This window comes from Papilio xuthus, unplaced genomic scaffold (genome assembly GCF_000836235.2).
Source record: "Papilio xuthus unplaced genomic scaffold, Pxut_1.1 DF827714.1, whole genome shotgun sequence".
Lineage (NCBI taxonomy): Eukaryota > Metazoa > Arthropoda > Insecta > Lepidoptera > Papilionidae > Papilio > Papilio xuthus.
In genome coordinates this window covers 2,436,868-2,460,720 of record NW_013530935.1, presented here as the reverse complement: position 1 = coordinate 2,460,720, position 23,853 = coordinate 2,436,868, and the positions used below count along the sequence as shown (strand labels likewise).

At 33.0% G+C, this 23,853-nt stretch overlaps 1 protein-coding gene across 1 annotated transcript; it reads right to left on the bottom strand.

The window, feature by feature from the left end:
• Positions 1–5,490: 5,490 nt before the first annotated feature.
• On the bottom strand, positions 5,491–9,742 carry LOC106116613 (protein takeout). Its single transcript, XM_013310498.1, has 5 exons — positions 9,602–9,742; positions 8,471–8,696; positions 7,632–7,762; positions 6,975–7,130; positions 5,491–6,536 (listed from the first exon to the last, which is right to left on the bottom strand). The coding sequence occupies exons 1-5, from the start codon at positions 9,672–9,674 to the stop codon at positions 6,355–6,357; spliced, it is 768 nt and encodes a 255-aa protein (XP_013165952.1). The 5' UTR covers positions 9,675–9,742; the 3' UTR covers positions 5,491–6,354.
• Positions 9,743–23,853: the final 14,111 nt, after the last annotated feature.

Sequence of the window (23,853 nt, the reverse complement as noted above, 5' to 3'; positions counted from 1 at the left end):
ACAAGACGTCTAAAGGATATGTCTTAATGTGAGGAAAACAAGGTTTTATGTATGGAGAAAATATATTTAGCAGATACTCGTGTTGATATGGAGTAGGTATATAACTAGTCATTTAACACAATTCATATTTTTTTTGCTTTTAATAATTATATAATATTTTTGACTTTACAAGACTGCTAGTATTGCATTTTTTAAATTCGTATAATCAATCTGTAATCCGTAATTCCAACGTAATTCTTTTACTAAAAATGAAATTGTTCATCATTAACTATTTGTAATTTAATTAATTTGCATTATTAAAATATTAATTTCATCCTAAAATCTACTAAATAATAATAATTATTTATTTTATATTACTATTTATGACGATTTTCCCCAAAATTCATGACAAAATTTGCTTAAATTGATGGTGATAAAATAAATCAATGTATTTAAAATCTCAAAAATTAATCTGTTTGTAAAAAATTTGTAAATAATTGAACGAAATGTAATGTGACCTTGTTTTTCTTACTAAAAAAATGTATGTATTATTGTTAACTATCATATGTAATGGGCGCTTGTAAATTTTGATATTAAAATGTAAAATAATAATTTTCGTTGATTTTATAATCTCTGCCAACCCTTTTGTTAAATGTCATTTCATATACATTTATAGTATATGAAAAAAAGAAGCATTTTACTGTTCGTCATCATCAGCGTACTGTACGTCAAAACTTAAGAGCTCGGATCCTACCGTTAGTTAGGGTTGACTAGGCCATAGTCAATCAAGCTGGCCCAAGCGGTTTGACTTCACACATATCTTTGAATTTCTTCTCAGATATTTGCAGTATCAAGATGTTTTCTTTCACCGTAAGAACGTCGAATAAATGTAACATATGTAGATAGAAAAACACATTGGTTTATGACGAGATTCGAACCCATGAACTGCAGATTACAAGTTAAGTGCTTAACCCCTTAACCACTGATACTCTTAATGCACTCTTGTCAAATCCTCTTTAAATTTCAAAAGACCTTTAGTTAACACGTTCCATGCCGTTGTATTCCCAGATACTAATATGGTAATTTTTAAATTATTCCCAGATTTAATATTACTAATATTATTTTACTGTAATCATTGTTTACTCAGTTTGCGTGTTGCGAAAAATTCACACGGAGAAAAATTCGAATTCAAAAAGCGTTTTGATCTTGATATGTACGAATTAGCAGAACAAGTTCAGTAAGTCCATTGAACGGTGTATCTGTTGAATATCGATGAGACATCAACTTCGAGAATCATTGCAAACGTTCTGCAATACGAATCAATAGAGCAATTAATACGTCTACGTCTCGGAATATGGCCGTGACAAGAATGCAACTTTTGTCTCACACGGGACCAATGCGGTTATCAATGAAATAGGGTGCACTTACATGGAAGAATAATATAAGATGTTTTTATTAAGTGGTTGTCCATTAATCATGTGAACTTTTTTTTAGCAAGTTTTAAACCACCACCCCCTCTCGTGAAATGAGGTAGAATACACCTTCTCCTGTTATATAACTAATCGTAGTTATTATATATAATACGCGACTATAAACACGAGTTTACAATATCCTCCCGCATTTCGAGTTTTATGTGATTAATGGAATGGCCCTAAAAAATTTATCAAGACTTGATAATATAGATAAGGGCAGTAGAATAATCCTGAACACGATACTTGTATATTAAATCTAGGAATAATTTAAAAATTACTAATTTTGTATCTAGGAATTCGACAGCATGAAACGTGTTAACTCAAGGTCTTTTCTAATTTAAAGAGGATTGGATAATTTTAATAGTTTTTTTTTCACAGCTTAGAAAGAAAATAACTAATAAAAACTTCCTGCCTCGCACAGCAGCGTTGTGGAATGGTCTGTCCTCGGCGGTATTTCCATACCGCTACGACTTAGGGTTCTTCAAGAAGCGAGCTTATCATTATCTCAAAGGCCGGCAACGCATCTGCGGTTCCTCTGGTATTGCTGATGTCCATGGGCGTCGTTGAACACCTCGGTGTTCCCGCTGCTCGTTTGCCCCCTTCTGTTATAAGAAAGAAATAACTTGGAGATTATTAGTAAAGAATTTAAATAATTTGTATGAGGGAGGTCTGGCTTCGGGTCGGTGCACAACATTCTCATTAGTTACATGAGCTGTGACCGAGGGTGTGACGAAGACGTTTTTTGCAATAGTTGAACCAAGCTGCTTTTTCAATTTACTATTATGAGGTAGTAATAGGCTATGTCTTAATTAAAAATAGTTCATTACGGAACTATTGTTGACCTTGGTACATCAAAGTTTGTATTAATATTAAACATTATCATTAGTGCATTGTAAAGCAAGACGTCGTTGGCTTCAGTGAACTGAAAGATGCGGGGATGCATGCGAATGAGCGCTCTAATGGCCTGACCCCGTTTACGGCCCGATCACCACGACTTTGTGGCACCGGCTAACACAATGCAGAAAAGGCTTCTTAAACCTCAAATTCGATTTCGATAGACAGAAAATTGACATACTTTAAAGACAGATGAGTTGCTTGTGTAAAAGAACGAAGGAGGAATAGCGAAAATTGGCATTGAAATTGATAAAAAAAATACCTTTATTTAAGATATTTCTTGATTTTAAATTATAAATTTTGCACAAGGAAATCAGTTTAGTTTATTCCAAAATCATTACTGTAACTATCCGGTATAGTGCGAAAAGGCCAAGTTTAGATCAGACTTTAAGTAATTTAGCAAAGCTATCTCCATACAAAGCTGTTCCTGACGCAGGCGGTCATTACCGTCGTTGCATCGGCTACATACAAATCAAATGCGCCTCGTGTAACAACTTGTAACTTTGAGTAATTTATTCGCCTTTGTTGTCATTGAATGGGAATTTGATAAATCCATTTGTATCACAACGTTTTAGTTGCTGAAACAAGCTAGTACTGAAAAATGAAGGTATATTTTAGGATCCTATTTCTTATGCAGAGAAATCAGATATCACTGTTATATAGAAAGGAATTCGAAAAATCCCTTGAACGCATCGTTAAATGACGAACGACATTGAAGTATATTTTCAGCGCGAATGCTCATTAAATAAATCAAACGACGTGATTTTCCACCTCTGCACCTTTGTCATACATCACACGATGACAGATACAAAGTGTCGACAGAGTTTTTGCGGACATCCGTCATCACAGTACGCCTTCGACACGCACTTCCGACACATTACAGATCTCTCTAAAGTTTTTGTATGGATTCCTATACTATGTTATTAACTATCCACGTACTGTCTTCATTTAAAAGCTTCTATACCAAATACATATAGTCTTGTTACTGGGATGTAGCGAACTTTTATGTGACTCTATTCAAGCGACTGCGTCGGCGCGGAATTACAGAAAAGTCTTAATAGATTTCTTTGCTATATCTATATCAACTTTCAGCGAAATACATAGAGTTGCTATGGATGTGCATTCCAACAAACATCGATTCATCTAAACTTTCGCGTTAATATTGGTATAAACTAAAATTTTCTAATTCCCTGTTTTACTATACACATGTTTTATTTATTGTTAATTTAGAAAAAAACAATGTGTTTTTTTGTTCTTTATAGATATGTTTATGGGTTGTGATTATGCTTGTCTGTATAAGTATACAGATAAGCGCTCATACGTGCAAGGCCTATAATATATGGTCATTCAATCCTTACGCTCTACGAAATATAAGCTTGAGGATATTTATTTCTATTAGTGTTATGTACATAGTTATAAACAGCGACGACGGCAGCTAAAGACGTCACTTTTAGTTAGATAAAAAAATATTTTAACAGGATCAGACAAAGGACAACTATTTTCAATTTCTGTATCTTTTTTATGAAAACGAGGGATCGCAGGAAAATATTTATCGGAAGTGGCACATTACACCCCCTAATGCTTATCCAGTTACACAAGACATCCCCTTATTAGGATAGATATTGACTTTCTTGGATATAAATAGTATTGTAAGGGTCTAGGTATAGCGGTCGGTTATAAGTATCGTCTTTAAAATACTGGGGGCGAGGAGTGTGGAATGACGGATGTCATTACAAGCTAGCAGAGATGTCACAAGGGCTCAGGGAATTTAACGTCTCTCAAACTTTTTAAGAGTAGTAATGATAATTTTGTTATAATGCCTATGATAGAACTTAATAGCGTTGCTATTTACTAACATAATATATATAACGATACAGAGTTAGGATTTCGAAGGAGCTTAGGTCCGTAAGGATTCATCCAAAGAGCGCTCTCACCAGTCTACTTTTGTTGTAAAAGATAGATTTGAAACTAAACAGTTAGTCACAAAAAATACGTCAAGTTTATGTCTCATCCAATAGGCATGATTAATTTAATTGTAATCATTTCATTTATTTTTAATTTAAGCAACATCAATAACAATTATGGTTCAAAAAGTTCGGGAACCACAGAACCGTAACCGATAACATATTGTTCTCGCGAAAGATAAGTGTCTTTTCGCCCCCAACCTTTGTTTTTTACACCTCAAATTAAAAAGTCACCGGTGGCAAAAAACCACGTATCCGATGCGGCCCCACGTGCCGCGGCGCAACAAAAATAACGCGCCAAAACGTGTGTTTCATCTACGTGACGATTTTGTTATGACTTAAATTATTTATGGTCCTGATGCTGACGGGACAAACGGAAATAGATTTTTGTGACGGTAATCGATATCATGGACACGGTGCTTTTTAAGAAATCAGGCACCGCTCGTTTTAGATGCTTATGCCAAAAAAAAATTGTGGGGTACAGATTATATACATATATTGTCTACGACATATAGTATCATTATAGTACATAGCATGCCTATAGTCTAAGATATAAGCTTTAATTGTTATTCTATCACTTTACAAACATCAATTTCAAATAAAGTAGCTGTAATTATTATTTTTTAATTTAATAAAAATAGTACGTTTCTATTGTTCCAAACTATTTCAAGACGTAAAATAAATTCACAATCAAACTTTTCAAGCAATATAAAGAAATCGCGTGATTTTTAGGACATTTAACAAAAACGAATCGCGTTCCGAATCGGTTAATAAACAATATATATCATGTATTCAGAGAATTCGGAATGAGATTGTCAGCGAAGTCGAACGAAATGTTATTTGTTCCCTGCAAAGGCTATAAAATTAAATTATGTTTTAAAGTTTTCAGACGATAGACCCGCTTCGCGTGATTTGCTACAGAAATAGTTCAAAGAACGAAATAAATTGTCATACAGAACATTTAGTAGATTAAAGCCTTAATAAAATTCCTAACCAAAAATAAATTGCTTTTCAAACATCGATATACAATACTTTTATTTAAACTTGTGTTTTAAAACATCGGAATTTATGTTTATGTTAACCATCAATTTAACAATAAGTTGTGGTTATAACAATTAAAACAACTATCTTACATATAGGAAAGTATATTTGAATCATTGGTAAGTGCTTGCACAATTTCGTTTCCATTTATATAAAAAAAAATAAAACGCTATTTAAAATTTATTTAAAAGTATTATTACCTACAAATACGTTTAGGTTACAAACTAAAACTAAATTAATGTTGCTGGCAGACTGGCAGTCGAGAAAGATTTGTGCTTTTTAAAAAAGAAAATAAAAAGTTTTGACAGTTGTGATTACTGTAACATGAAATCGAATTTTCTAAAATGAGATGTACAACGAATAAGTACTTCTAAAATAATAATTTTGTTGTGTGTTATACAAGTGATGTGAGCGTTTATTTAAAATGAACTTAATATTGTGTGTGATATGGAAAAACTAGTGTTGAAATGCGGGTAATGTTTATTGTGAAGTGAAGAAAATTGTCAATTTTTATTGACACGTAATGATTTAACACAAATATCATCAGCTACCCACCCACGTAAGTAATTAGTTATTAATCTCTAAATGGATTTACACGCATATATTTACAACAAATACGCATTTAAAATACAAATACTAAAGTTTTTGTATGAAATATTTAGCTCAGTCGTACGAAAGTCTACCATGGCTTTATTTATTTTTTAAGGTCTATAATGATAGGTTAGGATTAGGACAAGGAATGCTGTATTATCGAGACCAAGTGATTTCTTAATACTTCAAGGCTATCTAATCTTTGGTTTCAAAAACCAAAGATTACACATTAGTATAAAACTTATCATCATCTCTTTCATTACCTTTGACAAAACAGAAATAACATGTTTTATATAGAGATTTTGGACTCAGAAACCAACGATTACCGTTAATTTACATATTAATTTACGCTTAATTAATATAAGATGTAGCATCTCATAGTCTTTTAAAGTATCTAAACTATTTATAGTAAATCAATCCTCTTCAAAGAAGTCATCCGTGAGAGGAACATGGCTGATCTGGTCGTATGTGTACGCATCAAAGAACTTCTGCGTGACATTCATTGCGTAGTCTATAGCGTAATCGAGGATCGGCCCTCCGAACTCCTGAGCGACTAGTTGCGAATTCGAGTTGAGCACGCCTAGAATGTTGGCGCCTGGAATGAAGATTGTTTTTTTTAGTGATATATATTTTTTAATTTTGATTTTTATTTTCAGCCAGTATATATTTTCTGGATTAATTCAATAAACTATATCTTGTCTTTTCTAACTAAGGAGTTTCATAGGTACTAAAATTTCGCAATTTTATAATGTAGCTGTTTAGTTGCAATCCTTGTATTTTTATCGCAAATAAAATTGATCCTTATACAGTTGGAACAAGGTTTAGGACTACATTTCACGTCTTTTTTACGCTTGCTCTCGATACGAAAAGACTTCGAAACTAACATTAAACCTTGTTTCAATCTTGTAAGGTTCAATTTTACTTGCGATAAAGAATCTGCTTGCTCTGTGCCCTGTCTGTGTGAAAGGACCCTAAGGTCTTTTTGTCGTCGTTAGAGGTTTTGAATTTCAATACATTAATTTACGATACTTACTAATTTCTGGGCTTCCTCTAAATAAATTAGTCAAGTTGAGTTTCAAGTCCGTCCCATAGTCTGCTTTGTATTTGTAAGAGTTTATCTTGTAATGACCCTCGCCTTTGTCGTTTTTAACAACCTTTTCGAGAACCTCTAGATGGATTTTTTGATTCCCTAGAAAAAGAAAATTGCAGGTTGGTTGACTTCACATATATTTTTGAATTTCTTCTCAGATATATGCAGGTTGCATCACGATGTTGTCCTTCACCGTAAAAATGTCGGATAAATTTACAAGTCAAGTGCTAAAACCCCTGAGCCACGGACACTCGTAGCAGAAAATATACCACTTCAATATTTACCCATGACATCTAAGTTTTGTCAAATTTTTTGATGTAGGTACAAAGTTCGATAGTTAACCATTGCGTGATAGGAAGTGAATAATTCAAGTCATTATGCATACAACGGATATACTTTGCAAATGGCGTTATAATTTGTTTCTTAGGAGATATATTAAAGATAAGTAAAGTTTCACTTATATACGTTTCTACTATGTATGTTATTTGATAACAAACAATGAATAAGCAAATATGAGTCTAAAAAATAACTATTCAAGGGTAAAGCCATGACAATATAAAAGAGTCATCTGTTAATAGACTGTCGGCTAAAGTTACTTACATATTTTAATCTTTGCATTGCCGTCCGTGTTAAGGTTGAAAAGCAGTATCCTTCCAACAATGCTGTAATGGCCTTTGATGGTAAAGTTGCACTGGATGTCGAAAACAAATGTTCGCTGCTCACGACGCGATCTGTTTCATAGATATGTAGCAAATATGAGATTGTTCGTTTTTAAACACTGCCATGTCTAAACTATTAAATTTGGTGTAACTCTACATTTCACTGTTCTAGAAGTTCTTAAATTTATGTTCGCGACAGGTCTATTTGGCAATATTTTCATTACGGCCACGTTCGTATAACGATATGGCTCGGCTTTCGATATTTAACCCCGATTTCGTACGACGCACAAGAGTGGAGTGCAATGTACTTCGTATTTACGTAATATTCCTAGAAAAGACTAGAAAAATGCACTTTACCTTTAATCTCGTTATATTTTATTGCTCTTCAAAGCGTAATTATAATTTTAAAGACTTGTAATATGTAGGTACTAACAAAGTTGCAATTTTTTTTTCAAAACGTATGATGTAAATAATGTAGTAATTAAAAAGAAGAATAGTTTTTCTGCTATCATCTCTATTCATCTAAATCTCTTAAGAATAGGTAGATAGTATTAAGAACATAATGTCTTTAAATAATTCATCTATACAGGCTTAGATTCAGAGCTATCTAAGTACGATAGCTTAAAAAGTTCCAATCACTGTCGACCATTTTTCACGTAGCACTTTTCTCAAATCTTTGGTTAAACCTAGAATTTATTAGAATATAAAACTCTGCCTACCTTATGAGGTCATACGATTGTATTGCATACGATGTCAAGTTGCTTACATAATTTTACTTACGAAACTTTACTCGGCACACAGGTGCTAAGTCCCAGTAGTTTTCCGTTGTGGAATGTCATCTTGACGTTACCGGGGAGGGCCATCGTTATGTTCTTGTCCAGGTAAAGAGGGTCCAGGGGAGGGATGCCCGCCTCCGGGATTCCTCTGACAACGCCAGGTATGGCGTCTAGCGTAGCTTGTGTGAAGCATTCATCATTTAGTTCGCTGCAAGGATGGATGAAGTCAGCTGTGAATAATGAAATGAAAAAAATATATGTAAATATAGACATGCCTTTATATAATTTGTAACTGTGTTGAATTCGCTGTATTAATAATATATTTTATAGTAAATTACACTTTTATATATCTGTAAAAAATATTTAAATATGTTTCCCCATTAATGTTTTTTCGTACTAACTTTTAGTACTCTCATCAGTCGAAGCCAATTCTACTATAAAAGTAATTGTTACATTATTTTCTTCTCTATTTAATTTTCGTTATAACGAACGTCTGTGTATTTCTCAATTTTGGTAAAACTTTTTTACCTTATACATTTGTCATGTACCTGTTTGTCATTTTTTGCCTTATATTACGATAGTCGACCTCAGTTTTAAGGTTATTAAACTTTATTTGCATGTTGTAGAGATAAACAATGCACTCGACGAAAAGATTTCATCAACGGCCTTTGGGTCAAGAAACTGGGTCAACTTATATAACGAATAAAAACTGACAAACGCAACAGTTCATATTTTGAGATATTTTTTTTTATTTTTTCATATATTTAAATGAAAATTGATTTAATAATATTAGTAATAATATTTAAATTTAGGGATGGAAAATGCGAGGTAATTGGGATCTGTGTTTTATAATTAGTCTAATTTACGTACCTAAACAGTTTATGGGAAAACTTTGTTAAAATATTGTCAATTTCTGTAGTCTAGTAATAATTTTTTAATGAATATTTTAGAGCAGAATTTATATCTAAACCAAATGTCTTGTGCTTTTCTACTGTTTAAATTAACAGGCTGCTAATATTTCAAATCGTATTCGTAAAAAAATATATAATCAAAAATCGCTTTTCAATGTTTGTAAATATTACCAACACTAGAAAAAAAAGGTAGTTAGAAAAAAATTTATTAAAAATATACTTACGTAATGGGATTAGTTGTTGTGTGTGTTCAAAGCACGAAAAAAATAACACTATAATAATCACGCTTTTCTCCATTTTTTATTATTTTATTTGATGTTATTCACAGTAGTGGCACAAGCGACGCGAGTGGATCGAATGGTTATGTTGCCTTTGCCTCGGACTCAACATAATTTTGAACGTAATTATTAGTAAGACACCTTCAAGGACATAACTTGCACTTCTGTCAAAGTTATTAATTGAGCGAATATAAATATTTCAACCAGTGTATTTATTATTATTTACATTATTAAAATATTGACCTAGACTTTTTTTGGTTATTTTTATTATTGTATTTCTCGCTTTGAAAAGTATAAAATGTACTTACTTATTTGTTATAAGATTACTAGCGATCGCATGCGACTTCGTCATCGCGCAAAAAAAAATATTTCAAGTTACTCATAAACATCAGCTATAGCTGCCTTCGGCCGTTTCGGAGATGACTTGGAAAAAACGCGGATTTACAGACAGATAGACAGACAAATATTACCTACCGGCACCCTTTTTTAAATAATTTGTATAGATTGCACATCTAACGAGTCTACTAAGATAATTTTATATATTAACTGATGATGACTGTAATAACCAGTTTTTGGATGTTCATATTTTGTTGATATAAGATTTTGCTGTTTATAAATTGTCAGGCGCTCTTTATACTTGTAAAATTTACATAAAAGTTATTTGTAGCTTAGAATTGTAACAAGATCGTGGGAGTTTAATATAGTAAATATTTACAAACACTTGTAGTTCCGCGTCACCAAACGCCCAATAAAAGTCAATCGCTTCATTATTCACACGATTGGGCGCGCACAATGAGGCTGCATCATTGTTGTTCACAAAACCGCACTTAATTCGCCAACATTGGGCCCAATTACGTTCATTCAGTATTGTGTTGATTTACCGATTCTCCGCTTGCTGGTCACCGTGTGAAAATCCATCAACGTCACATATCTTTCATAATTGTGATGTATAGCTTCTCGTCATGACGTCATCCTTACTTTGGTTGTTGGACGTTGGCCTATTGAGAACAGACTATAGAGATTATTATGATCACCACTTTATTTTGACGGTATACACACATTACGAAAATGAATGTTTAGAATATTGAAGAATTTAGTCAGTATTCCAGGAATTCATGAACGTCGCACTGAGCTTGTAAATCGTCGCCAGTGCCAGTCGGCGGCGCGAGATGGTGCATCTTGCAGGGAGATGCACGCCGCTATAACAGTAAATTCTAGTCGTGCCCTCCACTGCAGAATACTAATGTTCGTTGTTGACGTGTTTCCATTATATCACGATTATTTTGTTGATATTCTAAATATGATTTGTTCAGTACAAAATATAAATAAGTCGAAGACTACAGCGTCTCATTTGCAATATTACTTAAGAACTCATAAGAAGTCCTGGCTTAGATTTTGTTGTTCTGGAGATTAGTCCTGCTTTGAAATATACTACATATGATAGGGTTTTATTGTCTTTAAAATTCTATAAATTTTTTAAGTTTATGATTAGTAGATATATTAGTGTAGTCGATAGAAAATTTAAATTCGATTTTGGTAAATTGACTCCTTATTGTTTAATATGGATTGACAATGGATACGAATTTCAACGTAGACAAAGTTAGGTTATGAATCTAGACGTACATCGTAAAAATTATCATGGAAAGTTGCCATATTGAATTGAGAAATGGCGCGAAAGTACAATAGTGTTGCTAGGTTGCGTGATTTGACATCAGCATATATCCAGCTATTTTTAACGTACGCTGCAATGACGTGCAATTTAAATGGAGAATACATACAGACAGCGTGTCTTGTTTTATAGTCTGTGAAAGTAAGATGAGATGATAGATAAGATTAAAAACACGAATATGTTAGATATTGCATGATTGTGATGTTTTATATATTATAAAATGTTGACAAATTATGTAGCAAAAATCTGGATGACCGAGCTTTGCTCACTATTTTTTTTTTGAAATTGTGTTTTTTGGAAATTATATTTAAGTACGAATTACTAATAAAATGATGAAATATGAATAATATTTTTCGATCTTACCGATAGAAAAAGTTAAATTTATGTTTAAGTCGATTATTGATAAAACACGAATAAAATGACATTTTCTAAAAATGATTCCTAGGTAGATCGATTTATCGCCCCCGAAACACCCTATATACTAAATTTTATGAAAATCGGTGGAGCCGATTCCGAGATATATATATATATATATATATAATTGAATTTTAAAATGCAATTTTCCGAAGTCGTAGTTCTTGCGGATTTTATGCATTGGTTAAAGCGGCCATTAAGAATACAATAGAGATGCACGCTCCTTTCCAAATACAAGCTATTTCGGTGCAACGGATCGACTATCGATCCTTTGGTTATTTATAGCTTAAGTGATTGTGTCTGCATTGATCGCACTTGACCAAGCTCCGTTTAGAAAATAAATTGTAACGCTATTCTTATTGCTTCTCTTTTAACATTTTAAAAATGTTTGTACTTAAGTATATATTTTTCATAACTTCTCGTACAACTTTTCTTTTTTTTTTCGGCATTATTCGGCTTTTTATTTTACTTTAGCGCTTAAGCTAAGCGGCAATAGATAGAGTACAGTAGTTATTATATCTTTAGTAGGACATGTTAAGGGAGGAAATAAAAAAATATATTAGATTGAGCTATTCTCATACGATTATGATTAAACGCTGTTCTTTTTATTTACTTGGACAGAATGTGTGTAATTCAACTATCTGATACTAGATGGCGTTGCAAGTCTTGTGTTTCAATAAATTAAAACTTTATTATTTTTTTCAAGATAAATATTATTTAAATTATGAAAATATATTTATATCGTTAGTTATAAATAAACAAATCTAAGCTATAATTTACTATTTATGCAAGTATTGCAGTCAATATCCAAAGTCTTCAAATTGTAGCAGTTGTAGCAGTGTTTTTGTTTGTATAGATCATCTGTAACAGTAACAAAATATATCATAATATTTCTGTAGTTAACTCGTTACAGAAATGAGCCGGCGCCGTGTTAAGTCCTGCGTATATCCCTCCGTACTCCGACCTCGATACAGCCGTCCCTTAACAATTTATTGCAGCGCTCTGCTTAGTCTGTTTCTGGTGGATTTGCACATCGACTCTTGTATTATTGTTGTTTGGAATAAGGAAATGAAATTGTATTAAATACAATGTAGTTTAGTGGTTAATGGCCATTTTAAGGTCCAGAAAACTGTAGTTACTAAACAAATTAGGGTTGATTGAAATTATAGTTCTATTCCGATTGACCAATCGGGTTTTAAAATGTCTCGTATCTTGGTTATTAATTACTGTTTAAAAATCCATAAAATGTTATTTCAAATAATTCCGTTTTAATCAAAATAATTTGTTTAAAACGGAACTTATCCTTATGGCAAAACTGGCTAAAGAGACTTAAGAAAAAAACGACAAATCGTTTTAGTGGAGGTCGCGTTCCAAATACAAAAGTGTTCGGGATTCGGCGGGCAGTCTGCCGGCGACCCCCGCGGCCCGTGGGAAAGTGGCCACGTGCGCCGACCTCCGCGGCCTGTTGCCTTCGTCTTCGCCAAACACACGTCACGTCTTCTATAACTATTTGTAATTGCGAACATAACATCTAGAATCTTTTTCTTAGAGATTGAATTACATAATTTTTATAATTGATAGTGTTTGTTTTAAATACTTGGGAAGACTAAATTCTCTTCTCTGATATTGTAACAGATATCAGGAAGTTAGTTTATTGATATGAATATTCAATATCTATCAAACAAATAAACAGGAGCATATATAAATTATATTTTAAATTGATTCAATAGAATCGTTTTGAGAGTGAGGCGTTTGTTGTTCAAATATAACATGTCTGATCTGATGTACGCATTCCTGCGCCGTAAGGTTTTGTTTATGATGCGCGTGCGCATGCCTTCTGAGAAGCAAACCGCCAGTGCACGTTGTAATTCACTAACAGACGCATAAACTGAGCGTGAGACAGACAGATTTTCCTACTTAGATGTTGCTATAAAGATGAATTAGGAATATGAAAGTATTATAAGTATGATTAATTTTAATTCATATGTACATGATTCATTTTAATCTTAGTAGCGTTTCTATATAGTTAAAGTTATAAACGATAAGATTTTTGAAGAAGTAAATTGGCAGAAACGTTGATACTGGCAACTTATTCCAAACCTTTGCTTCATCTTTTTTTCCACGGAAATGGAAATAAGAGTATTATGTTCTTAAGTGGTGAAACGTGGACAAAGGTAGTATGGAGGCTAACTTAAATTAGATATGAATGTGTCGTCTTTGCTTAGGGAATAACATATATATTTATATTAAAATGATTGTATAAAAGTATGTAACTTTCAGTATGGTATTAGCTGGGTCATTGATCTGTCATAACGATGATACGAACAGAACATGTGTAAATTCATAAATTACGATGAAACATAGAAAAAACAAAGATCTTTGTCATAAAGCCCATGGCGGTACAAACAAGTCAGGACGTGCCCCGGGTGAGTAGTGGGTCAGGCAGGGCGCGGTCAAGGCTAGCTATTTCGGTGTGGGTCGACGGCCGATCATCCCATGCCTGGTTCGCGATTTCACATGTTCCATCGTGTGTGTTTAGTCGCCTGTGCCGTCAAAGCGGAACATATGTTAAGATACATCGTAATATCAAATAGCAATTGGCAAGCGATGTTTGGAAATGCTAATTGATAGGGCTTTTCCATAAATCTATTTAACAATAATTGTCCATATCAATAGTGTGATTTAATGATAAGCATCCTTATTTAAATCCCTTTTAGTCTTTAATCTTCTAGTACTTAATAAGACATAAAAATAATTCCCTGATAACGGTCCGAACATCAGTCTGCGTTTATAAGACTTTGATATTAAATTGCTGTTAAATCTTTGTATTATTTCTTTACATCTGCTAAATGACGTATCAATAAAACCATAACATGTTTATTTGCTTTACAATTGTGCAAATTTTACACAATGTTTAGAGGATTTAAACTAATCTTTAGCTTATCCGAGGTGAAGCATTGTTTGTCACGTGCCATCAAGTTGTTTATGGAAATAATAGATTTATATCAAATATCAATGTAAATAATTTTCTTTGTGTAATATTTTAGGGTGACCATATGTATATGAAACTTGATAAATTTCTAGTTATTATATATTTATTGTTTTTTTTATTTATTTATGAAGTCATCATCGAGACTTGACATTAAGGGTACAGACAATCTTTTATTATATCCTTCTTATTGCAGTTCTCTTATATTTACTACATATTTATCACATTTTTATAAATCTATAAGTTTTATAAAACACCATTTTATGGTCATATCATTATAATAATTGAATTAAACAATGAGCTACAAACAGATGTAGAGTCGTCCACACAGTTGCGTGCGCGCATCAATAAAGCTAAGAGTATAATCCGCGGTGTTAACAAGTCGTCACGTCTCCGTCTCGTCCCCGCCTTGCACCCGCCCCCGTCTCCCGTTGTGTAATGACTTATCGACACTAAATCGATGTTACGATCATTTTATGTCAGCTTTGTTGGGTTATTATTTTTGAGTGGTTTTGTGTATGGCTCGACTGTCGGAGAGAAATATTATTTACTAGCTGACGCTTGCGATTCCGTCCACGCGGAATTAAAAAAAAACTAATGGCCTATGTGTTCTTCCAGAATATGTTCTATATCTATGCCAAATTTCAGCGAGATCCATGCAGCGGTTCTGGAGATATCTTCAAACATCCGTCCAAACATTTGCTTTTATAATATTAGATAGATTCATACAAGAAATTAAAATGCCTTCGATTAAATTTCGAAGTGTTTAATGACGTGTTAGTGTGTAAAAAAAAAATTAAAAAATATTTCCATCCATTCCACCCATCTAAGAAATAAAAAAATCTAAAATAAATGAAAATTATTTTTAAGTGTGTTCCGCTCTCACTTGGCCACACGTCGGTCGTTGTCACATACTAAAATTGTTAATATAAAATAAAAGTAATTTACGTATAAATCCATGTTGGATTTAACGAGAGACAGGAGGCGGTTAATACAAGCTTATTTTGTCCATAATGACCGGTATTTATAGCACGAATTATAAACCATTAAATGATACGCCTAACTAAAGTTCCCATGTTAGTATTATGCCGCGTTATGTTGCGTAAGTTCTTTATATTTTCAAGACAATTTTACAGTATCTTGTTACTTTCTTACTTATATTTAAAATGCGAATATTTAGAAGGATGAATGGATGTTTGTTTTGAAGGTATCTCCAGAATGGTTGTACATATCTCGATGAAATTTGGTATACATATAGAACATAGTCTTGAAGATCACCATCATCAGTTTACTATACGTCCCCACCGAGGGGCTCGGAGCCTACCCTAAGGTTGGGGTGATTAGGCCATAGTCAAACACGCTGGCCAAGTGTGGGTTGGTTGACTTTACACATATTTTTGAATTTCTTCTTAGATATGTGCAGGTTGCATCATGATGTTACATGTAAATCGGAAATCGAAAAACACGTTGGTACATGGCGGGATTCGAACCCAGGACCTGCAGATTGTAAGTCAAGTGCTTGACTTCTGAGCCACCGACGCTCTTAATTATTTAAAATAATTGATATTATTTTTGTAGTAATGGCAGACTTCTTGCCATAAAAAAGCAACACACGTAACTGTCACAGTTCTGTTTATTTTTGTGCTGTGAAAAATCGCGTTAACTCCGGTCCGTGGTCGCTTTTTAAGTAATACGAATTTGTTGTCATTATGTTTGACTAATTCCACGATCTTTTCGGTTTTGCAGCTGCCTACACATGTGATTTTGGTTACGTAAGACATTAGTAACATAAATCGAAGCTTAGAATATTTTCTAGCGGTTTTTCATGGCTTTTTAAGGATGGACTTGATAAATAATTAATTTTGAACTGCCGCTGAACTTCGTCCGTCATCTTACTTCTTACTAATATTATAAATGCTATGCGATTTATGGATGGATAGATGTTTGTTTGAAGGCTGAACGGATCTAGATGAAATTTGGCACACATGTAGAACATAGTCTGGAAGAACGCATAGGCTACTAATTAAGCCGCGCGGACAGTCATGACCGTCAGTTATCATTACTTACGTTAATAATACAACAACAGGAATACCAAATGCATTGGCGATATTTAGCAAATATGTTAAGTCTATTTTTTATTTCTAATTCTTTTTCTTTTTTTTATCCTTTATTACAGAACTGTATTTTAATACATATGTAAGCAAAACGGCAGGAAAAAGCTGTTTCAACTTAAACTAACTAAACTTAACGCCGCGTTATAAATTATAATTACAGCTCTCTTCAAACTATGTCAACAAATGTCAACAAGTCACAAGTTTAACTCATTAATGCGTGACTATTACCAGTTAAACACTGTTTCCTTAGTATTTACGGGCAATAACTGTTCGCACGTCGGATTTATAGACACGGGAAGTAATTAGTACGGAGAGGCGCGAAATATGGGATGCAAGGCTCGCCAAATCACTTTCACCTTTGCTATGTTGGTTAATAATGCTATAGTTTATGTATTGTTTGAAACAAAATGACCCCTAAGCTAACTTACTATTTAAACAAAAAAAATATTTAACGAAATCAAGGGAAATAAGTTATAAATGTATGCATATTATTCGCATAACGAAACATAAAAGGCGAATGGTGAAACTTATAAGATAAGCCAATGAGAACTTTTATATTTTAATGAATTACAATTTTTTTATAACTCTAACACTGGCATTGAACAAAAAATAAATTTATGAAATAATGAAGCAAAAAGGTTGCACTAAAATGTTAGGTACGTATTAAGTATCACTCCTACTATCATTAACGATGCAGTGAGTTTATAAAAATTGGCGTGTGAAACGAATTTTGAAAGTAGGACAATTGGTCGGACCTAGTATGTCTAGATGTTACGTGTTCCGTTCTATTCCTCACAATTCCGCTCTTCGATTTCGTAATTGCGTTTTGTTAGTACGTAATTATCGAACTATAAATGCTATGTAAGTTTAATTTATTGCATAGTTTTAATATAACCAATTGCGTTTGTGGGAATTCATTATTTCACTTCAAATATAGCTTTATTTCACTGAACAGTGTTACATTCCTAATCGACACCAATATTTTGTGAAAATTCGATATACAAGGACCTTGTTTTTTGCGTGTACTTAGCTTCATCAAAAGGGGGTAAAGCTTTATAACTATTGTCTCACTTCTTTTAATATCATATCAATTAATAAAATATTTATGAGATACGAGAAGGTTTCTCCGACATGCGATGGCACGAGCCTCACGACCTTAGGGCACGACCACACACTCGTGCGGCGCGCGCGTGTGTCGCGTGCCTTATTGTTTGTTTGCGCTCCGTCGTGACTGATCGTGCGCCTGCCGCCTGTTAATCGTACGCAGATGCAAATGAGTTTTTAATAAAACATATCTCATGTTATTTCGGTGTTCCTTAATTGCCCCGTTCGGCTTCTTTGTTGTTTTGCTGTCGGTCTGTTTTTGAATTAAATCGTGTCACATGTGTGATGACACCTTTAAATGTTATTATTATATACATATATGAAAGAAAGTCGTTTTAGTTACACTATTTATAACTCAAGAACGGCTTTACCGATATAGTTGAAAACTGATGAGGAGATAAGCTTAGAGCCAGGGACGGAGATAGGATACTATTTATTCATTTTTTTTCTTCGAATTTTATTTAAATTACTAATATTTTAAATGCGTATGTTTAGATGGATGTGATGTGAATGGATGGATGGATTGGCTACACTAATTAAGTTTTTTTTATATCCACGCGGACGGAGTCGCGGGCGACAGCTAGTATACAATATTTCAGTGTGGTTAGTAACAATTATTTGAACATTTTTTACTAACTGAAAATAAATAACTGCCAGTTGTTTGCTTAATTGACATTTTGAATGTTTAGTCAATGATACGTGATAGATTTGTCAAACATATAGGTTATCAAAGCACAGATAACCTAAATTATGATAAAGTTTTCATTAAAATATGTTTGAGCTTACTCTTAGCTTTAAGTTAAAAAAAAGATTTAAAATTTCTATGTCGTTTTCAATAAAGTTGTCTTCACTAGAGTTTAAGCCAGCCACTGTCCTACATGCGATGTATAAAATTTTGAGACCGCGTCCACGTGCGCGCGTGTATTCCATTTTTGTATTGAAACACCGATAACAAATAATATTATAATTTAAAGGTTTATTTGATGTAAAAGAAAGTCTTACGATGAGATTTATGATACACGCAATAGAAAAACCATTAAATCCAACGACGTTATATTGTGTTTAGTTAAAATATCAATAAATGGATATCACCTTTTCACCTTACAGTTCGACGTTTATAATACCGGTCAAAGCAATGAATTTCTATGCAAATGATATCGACATAAGTAATCAGTAGATAGCACTACTGAGTCCTTGGTATTATAATTAGAAAGTCTTGTAAAGATGAGACGCGTAAGATGTGTCGCTGCCCTAATGACCGTAGACTTGTGTGGAATGGGCTTTATGTGTTCCTTTGGGAAATTACTACGTCTCCCGTAGAACAGATTTTAGTAAAGTTTATGTCTTGTCGGTCTTCATTTTAATAATTAGAACAATAAATTAAAAACGTATTCGTTGCTTATTCTCAGTTGAGATCTGTAAACTATACAATTAAAAAATACATTAATATTTAAAAAAAAATACTTCGCAACTGGAAGATAGCTGATATATGGAAGTAACTAGGCCAATTTTACTACTGTTTTATTTTTCCTTTAATTCCGCGCTGGCGAAGTCGCTGGCGACCGCCAGTCAATAATAAATTTAACAATTAAATCCCAGCACAATTGATGTACAATGTGCAACATACCGCACACAATCGGACGGACATACGGACCGCAAAATGTGCAACAACAATAATGATGAATAAATGCAATACGTATTGCGGAAATGCAGCTTTTAGCTATAAATGACGGTCCGTCATCATAACAATGGAAGGCACCGTTGCATAAAAGGACTGTGTCAAGTTTTTACACGAGATGATAAATCAAAATGTCCTATGTTACTATGTTTCAAATATCTCTTGTGATATTTTAAAAGAATCTTTTTTTTTGACTACATACCATATTAAAAAATTACCATGTTGATAGCAAATCAACGATGCAGTATCCTAATCTAGTTAACCTTTTCTGATTATAATCAAACCTATCCTAAATTCTATACACCTTAAGTACAATAACATGAATAATATTGATAATTAGAATATAAAAACTTCGAAATTATCAATAAGTGATGGATCGTGCCTCAAATAATTATATGTATAAAATTTATATTGATGTAAGATAAAATACGTTTCCACATTCGTGGAATTGACCGCGCAACAGGAAACGCAACTATTACGCCATATGGCGGCTAGGTAAAGGGTTGAATCGTCTTTGACACCTTCGGGTCCCGTCTATTGTGTGCCGTTGTCCAATTTGTGGAAAAAACGCAAGCACCCGCCGCCCGGTCCGTTGCGATGTGGATTAGATGTGGGCAGGACTCGGTCGTATGAAATACTAATTATATTTAACGAGGCAAGTTTTACAACAGCACAAACTAAAGTGTGTGTTAATGTCTTAGTACATAGTTGTTTTTTATTTCATCGTGGTAAGTTATTCACTGTTTCGATTATATCAATCATTTATCTTACACTAGCTGTCGCCCTAGATTCCGCCCGCGCGAAAAATAAAAAAAACATAATTAGTAGCCGATGTGTTCTTCCAGACTATGTCTACATCTAGGCCAAATTTCAGCGAGATCTATGTAGCCGTTCTGTAGTTACCTTTTAACAAACTTCCATCCATCCAAACATACAAACATTCCCTTGCATAATACTAGTAAGATTTACATATCTCATTATCTTATGCTTTCATAGAAGTGAAGAACAAATATAACTCTGTTTTTAAAGTCTAAGTTTTATTCGTTGAAAAGTTATGTTCTGTTAGTATAATATAAAGTTATGTAAGTACGTCCCTGTGCGGGCCGGCTCGGCATGACAGCATGCGCACGTGTCGTGTTATTATAATGTTATAGGCTAGCCGTCACGGCTCGTGTTAATGCGCACCCGCCACCTCCGCCTGTGTTCGTGATCTGCCCTTACAGCAACCCTCAAGCTCACTAGTCCACAGATTGCAGCAAATAATTAGTTATAACTATATGATTTATTATAAATCTTAAACCTTTGCCTTGTGTCATTTGTAATGTATTAAAACATTTGTTCAAAATAAAAGCAACAAACCCTTCGTTTAAATGTTTATTATGGAATTATAATTCTAACTTTACACAAAATATATACAAAATACTACGATATATGAAATATAAGTAATTTAAGGACAACAATTTTCTCCGCTCATTGTTACAACTCACTCTTGATTCTACTGAAAAATAACAAAAGACTGCTCGATATAATAAAGAAATAAAATCTCACGGCGCCACTATGTGCCAGTAACTTTTTACTTTTTTAGTGGCGCCCTCTAACGTAATGTCATCGAATTACGCTCAGACACATATATTATATAATTATTGGTTCATCATCAGCTCACTATACGTCCCCACCGAGGGGATCGGAGCCTACCCTAAGTTAAGGGTGATTAGGCCATAGTCAACCACGCTGGCCAAGTGCGGGTTGGTTGACTTCACACCTATCTTTGAATTTCTTCTCAGATATGTGCAGGTTGCATCACGATGTTACATGTAAATCGGAAATCGAAAAACACGTTGGTACATGGCGGGATTCGAACCCAGAACCTGCAGATTGCAAGTCAAGTGCTTGACCACTGAGCCACCGACGCTCTCAATTTTTGGTTATGATTGATTATTAATGGCACTACGCTCTGAGAATAATTTTTTCTCTTCTTTTTATAATGTGACACTAACAATTTTCTCATCTGATCATGTTTAGGGTGGTATTGTCTCTGTTTCTTACGTTAAAAAAACACGTAGTTTCTTAGTAGAAAGTCCGTTAGTTCACCCTCATCATAAAATCGTAAAACTTTTCTAAATATCCATCAAACTATCTGACCATTTCCAACGGTCATTTTTTTTACCGTCCAAATTGTTTATTTCGTCGTTATGTCATAAAGGAAAGACAGGAAGGGAAGGGGTAACAGTAGCTGTTCAAATTATCGCCACCCTTATAATTCCAGGCATAAATTACTTTTTGAATGGTTTATGCAAAAGTAGTGCAGTGTTCTAAAACATTATATATTATACTGTATTCAATTTTATAAAATTGTAAAAATACAATCTTATTTGTGATGAACGTTATAGAGTATTATGTTAGTTTTGGATATGCTCTTAAATCATTTAATCATTTTATTTATAATTTAAAGGAAAATTTACGTTAACGTATTCCATATTTAATACGAAAAAAATTCTTAATTAATATTTAGGTAAAGTCTTAATTTGGAACACAGTTGTACCTCTTGAATAAACACATCCCAAAAGTCATGTGGAAACCGATCGGATTGATATGTTTTTGTCAAATCTTCCATCAGTGAAACGGACATGTGCAACAGACGTGGTTTTCGCTTTATTTTAAAAATATATTCACAAAGACAAATTAGTCGTTGTCTTTAACGTGCGTCAGTTAAATCGCAATTACGTTTTATTTACATCCGCTCCTTAATAGCATGTCTAATGTAATGAATGGGCTAGGTCCCTTATACTTTAGACTAGGTCATCCATTGTAAGTTGGATGTGACCCTATGTTATTGCGAATAAGTTTAACAACTATAGTGCTTAATTGCATATTGTTTTTTGTAATGAAATGCAGACAGATGAATAATTAATTTATTATTTTCTTATTACTATAATTAAATACTATTAAATGTCTATAACAGACTAATTTAACAGATAGAATTTGATTTAATTATTAATAAAGAAAAGCCACAGATAAGTATCATAATTTGGCAAACGACAGTACACCTTCAAATGAAATTAGTTAAAATCTACATGACGAATGAGTCTATCTTACTTCTTACTAATTTTACTTATATTATCTTATATCTTTAAATGAGTAATTCTTGTATATATATAATTGGAATATCGGAATCGGCTCCAACGATTTTCATAAAATTTAGTATATAGGGGGTTTCGGGGGCGATAAATCGATCTAGCTAGGAATCATTTTTAGAAAATGTCGTTTTATTCGAGTTTTATCGATAATCAACTTAAACATATAACATTATAAACTTAACTTTTTCTATCGGTAAGATCGAAAAATATTATTCATCATTTTATTAGTAGTTCGTACTTAAATATAATTTCCAAAAAACACAATTTAAAAAAAAATACCGGTCATCCAGATTTTCTTACTTAATACCAATATTATAAAGGCTAATGTTTAGATGGATGGATGGATGTTTGTAAGAAGGTATCACCAAAACGGTGCATGGATGTAGCTGGAATTTGGCATAGTCTGGAAGAATACATAGACTACTTATCAAGTTTTTTTTAATTCCGCACGGACGGAGTCGCGGGCGACTGCTAGTATTTTATATTTACAAGTCTACCACAATAGTATGAATACTGTTAGTTAGCTAAAGGGTAGTCTATTTATATATAATAACAAAGAAAGCGTAATATGTCTAGACTGCAACAGTTTCTCTAATGGACACATTACGCTGCGGGTGGCCACTTCATAAAATAGTAGTAATATTTCCTTCGCATCAATTTAATTCTAATTTTCTATACAAGCTTTATGAAGCCATACAGACTAACCTCATTGCTTTGCAGATGAATGTACATTCGAGGAATATCGTCAATTTGAAATCAATAGAATATAGAAATAAATTCTAATCATTGCAATATTCAATTTGATGAATGTTTTTTTGTTTTATTTTTTTAACTTCAATTTTAAATCGTTTTGTAAAAATTGATTCAATTGTGGTAGATAAATATGATGAAGGTTCTTGGAAATCGAAATGGTAATTATATTTGTTGTTAACTTTTAAACTATCAATTACTAAATAGACAAAGTTTCCATTTTACTCATTTAAATATGTCTATTTCATAATTTATAATATAATAACTTTTTGACACTAGATGGCACTGTTTACTACCTACATTAGTTTAAATTGTTGCGTATATTTTAAATATATAACATATG

Excerpts from the sequence above, each read along its gene's own strand:
- LOC106116613 (XM_013310498.1), bottom strand. The coding sequence starts at position 9,674 with ATGGAGAAAAGCGTGATTATTATAGTGTTATTTTTTTCGTGCTTTGAA. Across the intron at positions 8,697-9,601 it reads ACAACAACTAATCCCATTAC|CTGACTTCATCCATCCTTGC; the intron begins GTAAGTATATTT and ends CATTATTCACAG. Across the intron at positions 6,537-6,974 it reads TAGAGGAAGCCCAGAAATTA|GCGCCAACATTCTAGGCGTG; the intron begins GTAAGTATCGTA and ends TCTTCATTCCAG.